We start from the raw sequence: 14,316 nt of genomic DNA on the forward strand, positions 1-14,316 counted from the left end.
CCATTTGAGAGCTTTGTATGAATGATCTAAAGAATCCTGATCAGCCCCCAAACACTCTGTAGTGTCACGCATGGAAGTTGGAGACAAAATTGTTCAAACAGCAGGGACAATTGGAACTTAAATCAAGTCATTTGAGAAGAATTATCTATTGAAGTTGCATGCAAAGAACAGTTTTAAGAAAGACATCAATGATGAGAAAATAAAATTAAAATGAAATCACAGACAAAGACAGGGAATCTTTCCTCAAAATATAGGAAAAATGAATCAGTTTTTATATTAAATATGGATTAACCCAGCCTGTGATGTTCATCATAGGAAATCTGCTTAAGTTGACTTAACCAAAGAAAACTAAATCTCACTCTACCATAAATGCAGGCAGATAGAATCTATCTCACATAGGCAACTTGTCCTGATTCAGATGAAAATTACAATTCTACCCATTTTATAAAAAGCTGGAATTGAAATCATGGTGTCCTGTGTCTGACTTAAACCAGCAGAGGGACTGGAAGACATGCGTTTTCCTCTCTGTTGTTCCTATAACATAGGAATGGCTTCAGGAACAAAAGACATTCCTGCTATGCAAACCTTATACAAGTTAGTGATCTTTCAAAATAATTCTATTCCTCTAGAGAGACATAGGAATTAAAATTTACAATTTTCTGTATCTAATGTGACTGACACATGGGAGTTTGATATACGCACTTTCAGTCAAGTGTAGGTTTCACTAGTGTGAGTTGTTTAGGCCCTTAATCCGAGGTGAACTGGAGATCAGGAAGTAGAAGGTCAGTCAGAAAGTAAGGTACAAGGGTGAAATTGACCCTCCATAGATGTCCTTTGTGAACTGGCAACATATCATTTTACAGGCTCTGGCTATTAGCACAGTTCAGAATGGACAAACACACAAAGCAATGCAATAAATAGCAGCAACTTCAATATTCACCATGATATTAAGGTTAGCATGTTAGATACAGGGTAACTAGATGCATTTCATATACTTAGGCTCATACACAAATTTCACACCAAGTCAATTTACTTTCTGTTCTAAACCTGAGTTGTCAGAAATATATTTTACCAAATGTGCTTGTACAGTATTCAAATATTTTCAATGAAAGACTGTGAAACTTTAAATGTTAAGATAATACACATTTAGGTAATGATATATGTGCATATGTATACACACACACAATAAGTAAGCAGTGACAAGACAGATAAGAATTTTATAGTATAATAATTTCTAATTCTTTGACAAGGCAGAAAGTTAATACAATCCAATGTTTCACAATACCTTCCCTATCTCAGTGTCCTCCTTGGCATACGTAACCCATAATTGTATCAGAATATTTTGTTACGTTCCTTCATGATTAATTACAAAAGCTGTCTGGAGATGGGTACAAGGTGATGTTGCTGTACTTAAAATGCAGTATTTAAATTTTCACCTTTGTAGTTTTGTTAGTTGTCTCTAGATCAGGGTTATTTCCTGTCATTTCCAGGCTCTGTTCAAACACATGATCATCCCTGCTGCCCTTGCCTGGATTAGTTAAATTGTATAGACCAGACAGGAGAAATATTTATAGTCCTCTCTGAGGAGGCCTCCCCGTTTTGTTTTGTTTTTTTTTCTAATCCTTTTGTGAAATAAAACTGTACTTTCTTCACTGAGCTAATGTTGCTGCCTTGTTTGTGGTTTTACAAATAAAGAAGGCAATTTTGTCCTTTCTCTTTGGAAAAATGTATCTTTTTAGTATGAAATTGAGACTCTATAAGCAGGGATATTTACTCTGTAGTAATCCTACTTTCCCTATTTTTCATTCTGGATGGAATCTCCTCCCAACTCCCTATGTCTGATTTACTCATTTGCTTTCATCCTTGCTTGACCCTTGGCTTATATTCAATTATATGATACATTTTTAATGCCAGAGGGAATATGAAGTAATTTTCCTTTCTATAGTCCAAAAGCAGCACATTACCGAATGTGCATTATTCATGTGTAGAGGCAGTTATGTTACATCAGATAAGAAGTATGTTCCTTAAACATTAGCAATAGAATGTGTGTAAACAGGCTCTCATTGTCTTAGTACGAATTACTATTTCTGTGATGAGCCATGACCAAAAGCAAGTTGGGAGGAAATGGTTTAGTTTGTTTATTCTTCCACATCATAGTTCACTATGAAAGGAAGGTGGGACAGGAACTGAAACAGGGCAGGAACCGGGAGGCAAGAGCTGTTACAGAAGCAATGGAGGAGTGCTGCTTTCTGGCTTGCTCCTCATGGCTTGCTCACACTGCTTTCTTATGGAACCCAGGACCACCAGCATTAGGATGGCACCACCACAATGGATTGGACCATCCCCTTATAGTAACTAATTAAGAAAATGCCCTACAGGCTTGCCTACAACCTGATCTTATGGAGACATTTTCTTAATTGAGGTTCCCTCCTTTCAGATAATTTTAGCTTGCAACAAGTTGACATAAAACTATCCAGCACACCCATCATGAGAGTAATTATATAAAGTTTCATGTATTCAATATGAGTTTTACAGAGTTATGATATATTACTTGGGGATTTGTTATTTTCCACAGCATTTTCATAGTTCTGAAAAAGTGTACAACAAAATTCTCTGGAAGTTGAAGATTAATATGGTATTCGATTTTTTTTAGGAATAAAAATACTTAAAGATCATAGATCTGCTTTCCCTTTTTAGTTCAAAAGGAAGCATAAAACTCTCTGATGCTCAAGTAATCTTGCCTTGGGGATATGAAAGATCTAACCTAGTTAAACACATGAAATATATTTTTAAATTATGAAGTTTGATCACTAAATTGTGTGGTTTATCTCTCATGTTGCATCAGCACATAGCCCTGTAAGCTTGAAGATTTTATGTTTTCTAGTATAGAAGATATTGAAGGATACCTTTTTCATGATTTGCATGCAGAGGGTACTTTAGTAATCCATCTCTCCCTTCTTTGTCAATCTCCTTCTCAGGCTGACTGGCAGCTTTGTGCCAGACCTGATAGTGAGCATGAGAAGCCAAATGTGGCTGCATCTTCAAACAGATGAAAGCGTTGGATCTGTTGGCTTCAAGGTTAACTACAAAGGTAAGGATGAATCGTCTGTGGAAAATATGCTATCATAATACAGCCAGAGAAAACATTTAAATTCAAGCTTAATTGCATCTGCAAAGTGAAGGAAAATATGGTTGCTACAATTCCATGAACAATACATTCTAAGAAATCATTTTCTCTTCCAATGTAGATGCTGATATATTACATATCTTTAAATAAAATGAGCTTTTCTTTAAAACATACCTATTTTTTATACCTCATCCCTCATCCTATGCTTCAGTATTCTGGACTACCTGTCTTTCAAAGAAAAGAAAGTGAATTTATGCCCTTTTAATAATATGCTTTGCAAAATAGCTATTATTAAATACTTACATGTATTTGTAAATGAATTAAATCCTCAAATGTCCTAAATACTATTTGGGCTGTAATCCACCAGGTCTAATAAGTCAGGTTAGTGTTAAATGTCACTTTTAAGTAAGTCACTGACATCACTTTGTTTTTAAATAACTACTGCCATCTCAATGTTAGTCTTGACATGGATAAGAATGTGAAACCTGTTCTAGCTTCATTGATGGTAGACAGATGCAGCTCAAAATCATAAACATTTTCACTCACATTGAACTTTTATTAAACTCAACATAGACATACCATGAAAATAGATATGCAAAGGAGTAATTCTATCTGAAAAAAAATTGTAAGTGTTAAGAAATGCAAATAAATCTGAGTTCTTAAAGGGACATGTGAATGAGACCAACAAAACATTACATATCTTGAGTTTATAGTTACTATTATGGCAAAATAATTATTCTTCATCTTATCAATTAACAATGCCTGTGAATTTTTTCCTTACTTGCAAAATAATAATTTCAATCAGTTTTCCATTGTAAGCACTGTCATTCCTTTGTATCAGGACATGTGAAATGAATGTGTGATGTTGTCTCGGAGACAGGGCATATTCGTTCTCTTTTTTACTTGTGACTAAATTTAGTACTATATTAATTTGAAGAGGTCTGGAAATATGTATAAATGTCAGTTGAATACAAAGGTTCACTTGGCTGTGGTTTAAAATGCATTCCAATTGAAACACACATCTTTTCTGATTAAATAAAACAAATTTGCAACTAAAAAAACAGCTTATACTGGAACTATTTACTTGATTTCTTCTTTCCTCTTTAAACAGAAACGTGAGACATGCATCCCTACATTACTTTCATTTTTCATCATTTTTTCAACACTGTGAAAGATATTTGTCATAAAATCTATTGTTGTTTAAACATCAGAAACTGTATAAATCATTAGTGATGATGCTTCAACAAGGAAGTTATTGACACTCAGGAGGAAGTTGTAGGGGCAGGGGGATTCTATGGACATTTCGACAGTTCCCATGTCCACTGCTGTTCAAGGGCAGAGGCACACTGTAAAGGATTCCAACTCAGTGTTATTTTACTCTCTTTTTCCTTGGGTTTCAATAACAGTGCTTAAAAGTTATTCCACGGATCTGCTTATATGCCAAGTATTGAATATATTGTTGAATATAAAAACAAACAGACACTCTCCCTCTTTCAATAAGATCATAATTCAGTCATGGAACATAAAATCCTCATAAGAATTCATGCATAAATATCCACAGTCAGGACACATCAGAAATCAATCCAAGAAATTGTAACTGGAAACTGACCTTATCTTTCTCCATCACCTCCATCCTGTTCTTCCTAATGTAACATACGCATCACCAATGCTGCTCTTCCTTTTCTTTTCCTTTATCTTCTCCTCGAAACTCTGATTTAACCAAATTATATGTTATTGTCTTAATTCACCATTATGTATTTGGATACATTATAGATTCTATATGGCTGTGTTCTAATTTTAACCCATTACTTCATCCATTCTTGTTTGCATACCAAGTTCATCCATGTCACATACTTTAATGTCTGCCTTACCTCTTGCTTTCACAAGTGACCACTTGTGGTATTTGAGAAAACACTATAAAATAAGTACTATATAACCAGACAAAATAAATACATCTTGCTGGCCTTGTAGTCCCATGAGCAAACATCCTGCTATAGCAACATATATATTCACTAAGTTAGACCGACTGACTGATTTTCCTATGTAAATAATATGTAAAGTAATATAATTTCAAAAAATTCTGTTTTACCATGATACAGTGAAAAGCATCTTTTGAATTCTCTATTAATAAAAAAATCTGAGGATAGTTTCAAATTTTGATCTGCAGATAGCAGTAGCAACCTCATCTACTAAATATAAGTTTATAATCACCCTATTCTCTGTTGAGTCGTATGTTGGCTCTAATGGAACATCTGCTAGAAACCTTTCAGACTTAGTCTAAAGATATCCACTTTTCTATTCTATACAGTGTTCACATGGGATAACATTAGACACACATCCCACCTAAATTAAACACATATTTTATTTAAAAATGTAACTCATATTTTAACACAGTAATTCTTTGAGAATTTCCATACACGCTGAATTGTACCTTCAGTTTTGTTGATGGTATTTTGTCCAGTCTTGTTAGTACTTGTTAGCACTTGACTGTGAGGGCCATCCACTGGAGTGTAGCCAGGAGATAGACGCCCTTTCCTTTTCCTGAAAATAGATTATATTCTCATATGATATATCCTGATTTCAATCTCCCCTCCCTCTACTCCAGATTTTTCCCCATATCCCCTCCCGTGTTGTTCCACTCCCTTTCTGTTTTTCATTGAACAAGACCAGGCTTGAAATGAACAGTCTTCTCAGAGATAAGAACAAAACATTGCAAAATAAAATATAAAAAGATTTTAAAAAAAACATATTGAATTTGGACAAGTCAAACCAACAAAAGGAAAAGAGCCCAAGAGAAGTCATAGGAATCTGAGACCTCTCTGGAGTTTATAAGTATTATTATATACATATATATATATATTTATTATAATTATAAATATTAAGTATAAAACTATAACATATACACAGAGGACATGGTACAGGTCCAGGAGGGCCTTGTGATTGCTGCTTCTGTCTCTGTGAGTTCCTATGAGCACTGCTCAGCTGATGTAGAGGGCCTTGTTCTCCTGGTGTCCTCCATTCCCCCAGTCTCCCTTATTCCTTCTGCCTCCTTTTCCTGGAGTTCCCTAAGCTCTGATGGAGATATTTGATGGAAACATCCCATTTAGAACTGTGTGTTCCAAGATCTCTGCTCTCTATGTGTATGCAATGCCTGGCTGTGGTTATCAGTATTTGTTCCTCTCTGCTGAAGGAGGAGGCTTGGCAGGAGGAGGCTTGTTGTGTGGTGGCTGAATAAGACACTAATTTATGAGTATAGCAGAATATCATTAGGAGTTATTTTATCACTTTTTTAAGATAATAAAATTTGGTTGTAACTGAGGTCTCTGGACTATCTAGTCTCTGGTTCTCATTCATCAAAAGTGCTTCATCTGTGGAGTGGGCCTTAAGAAATTAATCAGACTTAGGATGGTTACTCTCACAAGCTTTGTCCCACCATTGCCTTAGCATGTTTGCCTGGTCCAGCTTCATTATGTTGTATTTTGTCTTATCTTTTTATAATTTATTGTGTAAAAGGACAACAAGGCCACAAGTACAGCATTGGCAATCACAGAGTTTGTGCCTGGGTTGGTGTTTATGTTTCTCTTTTGGTAGCCTGCTGAGTACCTTCCTGTAGCAAACATAGGTGTGAAACCCTATGCACACCCCCTTTCCCACAATGACCCCTTAACTTTGAGAGGAATGGGACTGATATAAATGTCACATTTAATGCTAAGACTTTAGCATCCTGTTATTTTTCTGCATCCACCCTGACTTGTTGAAGATCTCTGTGTTAATCAGCATATACTGTAAAAGGAAGTTTCTCTGATAAGAATTGGAGGGTAGAAAGATGCACTACTCTGTGGATGTAATGGAGTCACCCTACAAAGGGACAATGCCACTACTACATGCATTAGGCAAAGATAAAAATAAATCCAGTTTCAGGAGTGGATTATTACTATCGGAGTTGTTGGTGATAGACATCCAAAAAACAGGCAACTGTCATTGCTCTTGATTACATAGAAGAGCTTTATAATACATTGCTGTTGAATATACTTAGGTTAGAGAATACAGAGAGATGAAGCTGGTATTGATCTGGAAGCGCCATCCCCATTGGTTAGCTTCAATAGTGATAGAATGTGCTCTGAATGTTGCCAGAGTAGAGAATTAATCAACAATCTTATCTACTTGTGAAACTTGGGACCCATGTTAACTACTGCACTGGCACGTTATTTCCTTTGGTACAATGGTAGCTCATGTGCAGTGTTGATTTCGATTTCTGATTAGATTTCAGGCCTATTCACAAGAAAGAGCCCATACTAGACATGGTTATTGGGATCAAGAATCTGTGGCTCCAATAGTCCCTATTGGAGAACTACCACCATTACTCTGCTATTGAATGGGACATAGCATCTACCTATATATTATTTTTAACTTTTTACAATCCTCTGGCATTTCATAGTATATATATATAAGGATATATATATATATATATAAGGATATATATATTATATATATATATATATATACTTACTTCTACTATATAATTTGACTTAATTACTTAAAAGAAATTTAATGGAACTTTAATTTGAAGAAAAAATCATCTCAAACCAAATTGTCTCTTCTCATCCACAATGTAAACAAATTCAAAACTTGTGAAATAGAAATGTTCAGACAACTTCTCATGTTCCTGAAATATAGAATTCTAGGCCCTCTGCAGAGAGAGACAGTTCTGTAGCTTGATCTCCTTAAGGGGACCCCTGGAAGTAGGATCAGGATTCATCCCTGGTGCTTGAGCAGGCTTTTTGGAGCCCACTACCTATGATGAGACACATTACACAGCCTTGAGTCAGGGGGAGGGACTTGAACCTGCCTCTACTAAATGTACCTCCCCATGGAAGGCCATATCTTCTTGTAGGAGGGAAAGGGAGGTGAGTTGAGAGGGGGAGGCTGGAGGGGCTGGAGGAGGGAAGGGGGTATATAAAATGAATAAAACATTATTCTTAAATAAATAAATAAATAAATAAATAAATAGAAATCAAATAAGAAAGCAATGAAAGTATGTGACGTGAAATCAAATATTTTAAGTGTATACTATATACTATGAGAAGAGACTATCTACAAATATGAAATGAAATATTTTTGCTTGGGTTAGCCATCTCCAATTTTAGAACATTTGATGCTCTCTTTCCATGTGGTGTAGGAAACATCTACCTCAAAGGCATGAAGAGGGTAAATGTTTGCAATAAAAAAAAAAATAGAAGTGAGGTTTGTACATTTTTTTCATTTAAGGTTAATTTAAAGTTTTCAAGTATACACAGAACACTGATTACAAAAGCATTGGATACACTGCCACCAGAATCTTTAGAAGTTATATGTTTAGTTCATCAAAATCAATATCTACATTATGTATCAACAGCACCAACAAAGTAATAATGTGTTTACCAAAACCATGATTCAAGATGCAACAGCAGAAGTTTCATCTGAAAAAGGAATATCTTTGCTGTTACCTTACCCCAATGCCCTAAACACATTAATTTTTATATTGTCATTATTCCTAATGCATATTAGCCAGTAAAGAAGGAAAAGCACACAAAAAAAATGAATTCCTATCCAATAGCCATATTAGTTTCTACCAACGATGCATGACTTTGGGAATGTATTTTCATCTTCATTTTATAAGAAAGAAGAATCATCAAAAGACTATGAATATTCATCCAGGTCCTTGTATATCCCAATCTTTGTGCCTAAATTAACTCATTAGATTTCATTAAAATTGCAAGAGGTAAGAACTGTTACTCATTTCTCATATGAAACAACTAAGATGTAAGCACTATAATAAGAAGAACTTAACTTTGCATCCTACCTGAAGCCATTCTCTGGCAAATGTGAGCATGCCATTATTTGTTTCATATGTGAATGAAGGATGAATAAATGAATGAACACGAATGACTCATTAACTTGCTGCAGAACAGAGACACAAGTCTAACTTTGATGACTTCATGCTGTCTTCAATTATCGAATATTACGTCCCAGGTGAACTTGAAGGGTTTTTAGAAGCAGATGCTGCAGATGCTAATCAGTGTGAATAACATGGGGAATACCAAAAATGTCAAGTTAAATTAATGATCTCCCGTTGTCTCAGCAGATACATAAAACCATAACATAGGTACATACAGTGTACACACATTCAAACCACATGGTAAAATCTACCACATTTTCAATGGGAACTATATTTTTTTTTTAAATTTTCCATGTAGTTATCTGATTCTTTTAAATGCAATGTTTACGGGGTTCTAAAACTCAAAATATCTCTTTTTAGAAATCAGGCATTAATAAGACCAAGCACAAACCCTCATATCAAGACTAGAGGCTACAACCCAATAGGAAGGAAAGAGTCCCAAGCACAGGCAAAAGAGCCAGACACACTCCCACTGTTAGGAATTCCACAAGAACATCCAGATACACAACCATAATGTGTATGCAGAGGTCCTAGCTCAGACCCATACAGGGTCCGTGATTGTTGGTTCAGTCTCTGTGATCCTGTATGAGCCCTGCTTAGTTGATTCTGTGGGCCATGTTCTTTTGGTGTCCTAGACCTTCAGACTCCTACAATTCTCCCTGCCCTTCTTCTGTGTGTATAGCAGAATGTCATTAGTGATCAGTTCATTAAATTCTTTTTCAAGTCACGTTTGGTTCTATTCTGCATGTCTGGACTGTTCAGCCTCTGGTTCTTGGCCATCCAGGCAGTGTCATTGTGACATAGGCCTCAAGTTGGGCCAGTCATTGGCAACTCCCACAAGTTCTATGCCACCATGACCCAAGGACATCTTGCAAGCAAGACAAATTGTAAGCAGAAGGCTTTGTGGCTGGATTGGTATCTCAGTACCACTGTTAGAAGCCTTGCCAGGTTATAGACAATGGCCAATTCAGGCTCCATATTCTCCATTACAAGGACGTTTTTCTAGAGTCACTCTCATAGATTCCAGGGAGTTTCCACCTGCACTATGTTTCCAAATTACTACACAAATACCCCCTAATTCAAGCTGTCTCTCCCAGTATACTGTCTCTTCCTCCCTGTCCCTTGCCTGATCTTGCTTATTACCATGCGCATCTGTCCCCACCTCCACCCGCAAAATCTGGTCTATATTATGTCATGTTCAGTGGGGAGGTAGAGGGGTACTGGGGGAAAGGAGGGAGGGAAAGCTGCAGTTGAAATGTAATGAGAAAAAAATAAAATATACAAAAAAAAGAAAAAATGGGCATTAAACTGGTTTATTGAAATTCCGTTGTAATACAGTGTTCTTGAAGAGCATGAATTGGTGGTAACAATGTTATTTAATTTTATAAGCATGTGTTAGGGCCTCATGATATCACTGCAAACACCCTCTCAAGGAAATAATAATTTTATTGCTATACTACAGGTAAAGTAATTGCTTTGAATCAGGTTTAGACACTTTTTAAAGATCATATGTCTGGTGAGTTGAATATAGTACATTGTGTGTTTATAGACTGTGGCCTCAAAAACTATATTTCAATTAATCTTAGCAGAATTTTAAATTTATTTTGACATTTAAATTTTGAAATAGCTTTTAACTAAAGTGCATGGTGAGAGCTTAAAATTTTGATGATACCAGCTGGTTTTGTGGGATGACCTATAATTTTTAAATGGAATATTTTCATTAAAAATGGCGGTTTTCTTAAATATTTAGAGTCATTAATTTTTATGGCTGGAAGTGTCTCTATGCCTCAGTGAACAGCTGATGAGCAGAGATGACATTCTTTGCTCAAATTCAAATATTTTAGTAATTAGGACACATGCTGGTGATGAGATAGTTTGGGAGCAAAAGTTTGAAAATTATAGAGTTGTAGGATTTTAGCCTAAAATTAAGTTTTATTATGATTTAAAAAAACATTACTATAAAAGGTGTACTTAGTGAGGAAAGGGTTAATATTTAATTTATCAAATAATGTTTATTAGAACAAGTTGTATATAGTGCTTAATGTTATTTTAAATAATATAAACATTTATCTATAAATTTTATATTTATAAAAATGCAGCTATTCCTTTCTTTCATTTTTCCCTTCTTCCTTTTTTAATTTTTCTTTACACTGTTGTATTTTCCTTTCTCTTTTCTTTTGATATTGTTTTTGTATATGATAGTGTTCTGCAATGCTTTCTATTTCTTTCTTTGTTTGTAATTAATATATTCCAACAGGTAGCATTTTATCAAGGAATATATAATGTCCCATAAAAAGGACACAAGACAATTAACCTGAACCCATAGACACATAAATATTGACTATAACATTGAAGATTATGAAGCTGAAATAAATGTTCTCGTATAAGTATGTATGCAATTGTTAGTTTCTTTGTTTAAATGTGCTAATTTTAAAAATAATGTGTATAGTTAAGTGAGTAATGGAAAATAAATAATTATTTCTTACGTTCTGTATTTCCTTCTCTCTAAGAGTACAAACTAGAACAATTCTCTAAGCCTAAAACAAAAAACCAATGATTTTACATTGTTTTTCATCTGACATCTAATCAAGTCCTAGATTATTATTTTCGATAGCTATAGGATTTATACTTTTCTAGAGTTATTATTCACCTGGTTTACATCGTCTTGGAAATTATTCTCCTTTATATCAGTAGTAATTACTGATCTTTACTAGTTTCCTTTCATTCTCTGTCTTGTTAAATGAGTCCATTACTACAAATTATGAGTGAAAAGTGTAGGCCTACCTAGTAGGGTAGGTCCTTGATTCCAGCAGTTCTGTCTCTCATTAGAAAACATTAGGCTTCCATGGGATAATAATAAAACATAATATAATAATATAAAACAAAAAAAAGCTAACGCATAAGAATTAGACAAAAATAAACATCAAAAAAATAGAAGGAAAAGAGCCCAAGAGGAGGCACATGAAACAGAGACCCACCCATTTCCACACTCAGGAATCACATAAAAACAGTAAAGTGGAAGCCATAATATATACACAAAAGGATGTGTAGGATAAAAAGAAAGAAGAAAAATAGAAATAAAGTAAAAATAGAAATAAAAAGTAGGGGAGAACCCTGACATGACACTATGAGACAAGGACCTCCCAAGATGCCCTTGAGTATCATTCTCTGTTTGCCATCTATGTCTAGGCATGCATCCTCGCCTTAAGAGTAGTTTGTTTACCTCTGTGGTTCCATGGATTGTAGTTTGGTTGTCTTTACTTAACAGCTAATATCCATATGTAAGTGTATTTGGACTATCCTTTAGGCTACCAACTCACAAAAAAAAAAAAAAAAAAACCAACACCAAGACTTTTTATTAATTATGAAAGTTCAGCCTATAGCTTAGGCTTGTTCTTAATTAGCTCTTATAACTTAAATGAGCCCATTTGTCTTCATCTACATTCTATCATGTGGCATTACTTCACTTCCATCTTGTACCTCCTGTTTCCTCTGCATGTCTCCTGTGTGCCTGCATTCTCTTCCTCTTCCTTTCTTTCCCTGGAAATCGTGCCTATACCTCTTGCCTAGCTATTGACCATTCATCTTTCTACTACACCACTCAGCAAATAAATTCTCACACAGTGTACAAATATCCTATAACATATAAGTGAATATAGACCATATTTATCTTTCTAGATTTGGGTTACATCACTCAGCATTTCTTTTTTTTTTTTTTGTCCAATCATTTTGCCTTTAAATTTCATGATTTACTTTGTTTTATAATGGCTGATAATACTCCATTGCATATATGTGCTACATTTTCTTTATCTATTATTGTTTTTAGGCACATGTATGTTGTTTCAAATTCCTGTCTATTATGAATATAGCAGCAATTTATATAGTTGAGCAAAGGCCTGTGGTAGGATGAAGCATCCTTTCCTTATATGCCCAACTGTGGTACAGCTGGATCTTGAGGTAGATTGATTCCCATCTTCCTGAGGAACTGCCACACTGATTTCCATAGTTTCTGTATGAGTATGCACTCCCACAAGCAATGGAGGAGAGTTCCTCTTACTCCATATCCACACCATATGAGCTGCCACTTATTTTATTGATACTAGACATTCTGAAGGGTGTAATATGAAATTTCAAAACAGTTTTTGTTTTCCCTGTTGGCTAAGGATAGCAAGACATACACAAGCTATACGAGTCTCTCGGTAGAATTTTTAGAGTAACTTATATCATATCATCTGCAAATAAAGAAAATTTGACTTCTTCGTTTCCTATTTCAATCTCCTTTATCAACTCCAATTTCCTTATTGCTCTAGCTACTACATTAAGTACTATCATGAACAGGTAGATGAAAGCTAATATAGACCTTGGGAGGCCAGCTCCCACAATCTGCTCCAGGGCACTGAAAAAGAAGACCTCAGAGTATGGATGGTTTAGGAAAAATTCTTATCTGTCTGAGGGCTAGACTTTTTCTATCTGAGGGGTAAAAAGGAAACACATATGATTTCTGATGATAACTTTCTCTTTTACTTCTACTTAAGAAACCCTCTCCCTTAAAAATCTCTCTTTGAAAATATCTGTCTCCACACAGTTACATCTCTTCACATACAACTACATTTCCCACACACACTTACTCAGCCCCCTCTCCTTGAAAAATCTCTCTTGTTCTCTCTCCTGCCTAGCTATTCATGTTCTCTCCTCAGCTCCTTCTGCACACACACCCTTGCACTCTAACACACACGTACACACACACACACACACACACACACACACACACACACACTGCCAAGCTCTTTCCAGTGTTCTTTCACATAGCTCTTCTTTCATGTCAGCAGCTCTTTCACTCAGCTCTACTCAGCCATCTCTCTCCACACCACTGCTGCTGCTTCACAGCCAAACTCTGGACAATTGTAAGTTACATGTTCAGGGCCCTATCCATTCTCATAACACAAGATAAGTCACGTAGTTTCTCTTAAGCTAAAAATGTCACACTGACCCATGCGCATAGCTCTAAGATGTTGAGGGATCCCAGACAACAATTGGCTGAACCTTGAGTGGTCAGGCTACCTGCAGAAAGAGAACTACTTCAGGGAGCTATATCTCCATGTAAATACCCTGGTCTTGATTTATCAATAAACAACACCTGGGAATTAATCTTTGTGTATTTTCTGCAGGGGCAGTTTAGTCTGTTTTGAATTTGTTCTGAAGTCCAAAATTAGCTGTCTGTGTAAAAGGCTGTCTTTGTGACTGAGAATCC

At 35.4% G+C, this 14,316-nt stretch overlaps 1 protein-coding gene across 3 annotated transcripts in view; it reads left to right on the forward strand.

The window, feature by feature from the left end:
• Csmd3 (CUB and Sushi multiple domains 3) overlaps positions 1–14,316 on the forward strand; it is a 1,140,535-nt gene that overhangs the window by 583,618 nt on the left and 542,601 nt on the right. For all 3 annotated transcript variants that reach the window (XM_059246844.1, XM_059246845.1, XM_059246847.1), the window contains one exon: positions 2,979–3,091. In XM_059246844.1, coding sequence (XP_059102827.1) covers positions 2,979–3,091 — 113 coding nt within the window. The remainder of the gene's footprint in view (positions 1–2,978; positions 3,092–14,316) is intronic.

This window comes from Peromyscus eremicus, chromosome 20 (genome assembly GCF_949786415.1).
Source record: "Peromyscus eremicus chromosome 20, PerEre_H2_v1, whole genome shotgun sequence".
NCBI classification, from domain to species: Eukaryota; Metazoa; Chordata; class Mammalia; order Rodentia; family Cricetidae; genus Peromyscus; species Peromyscus eremicus.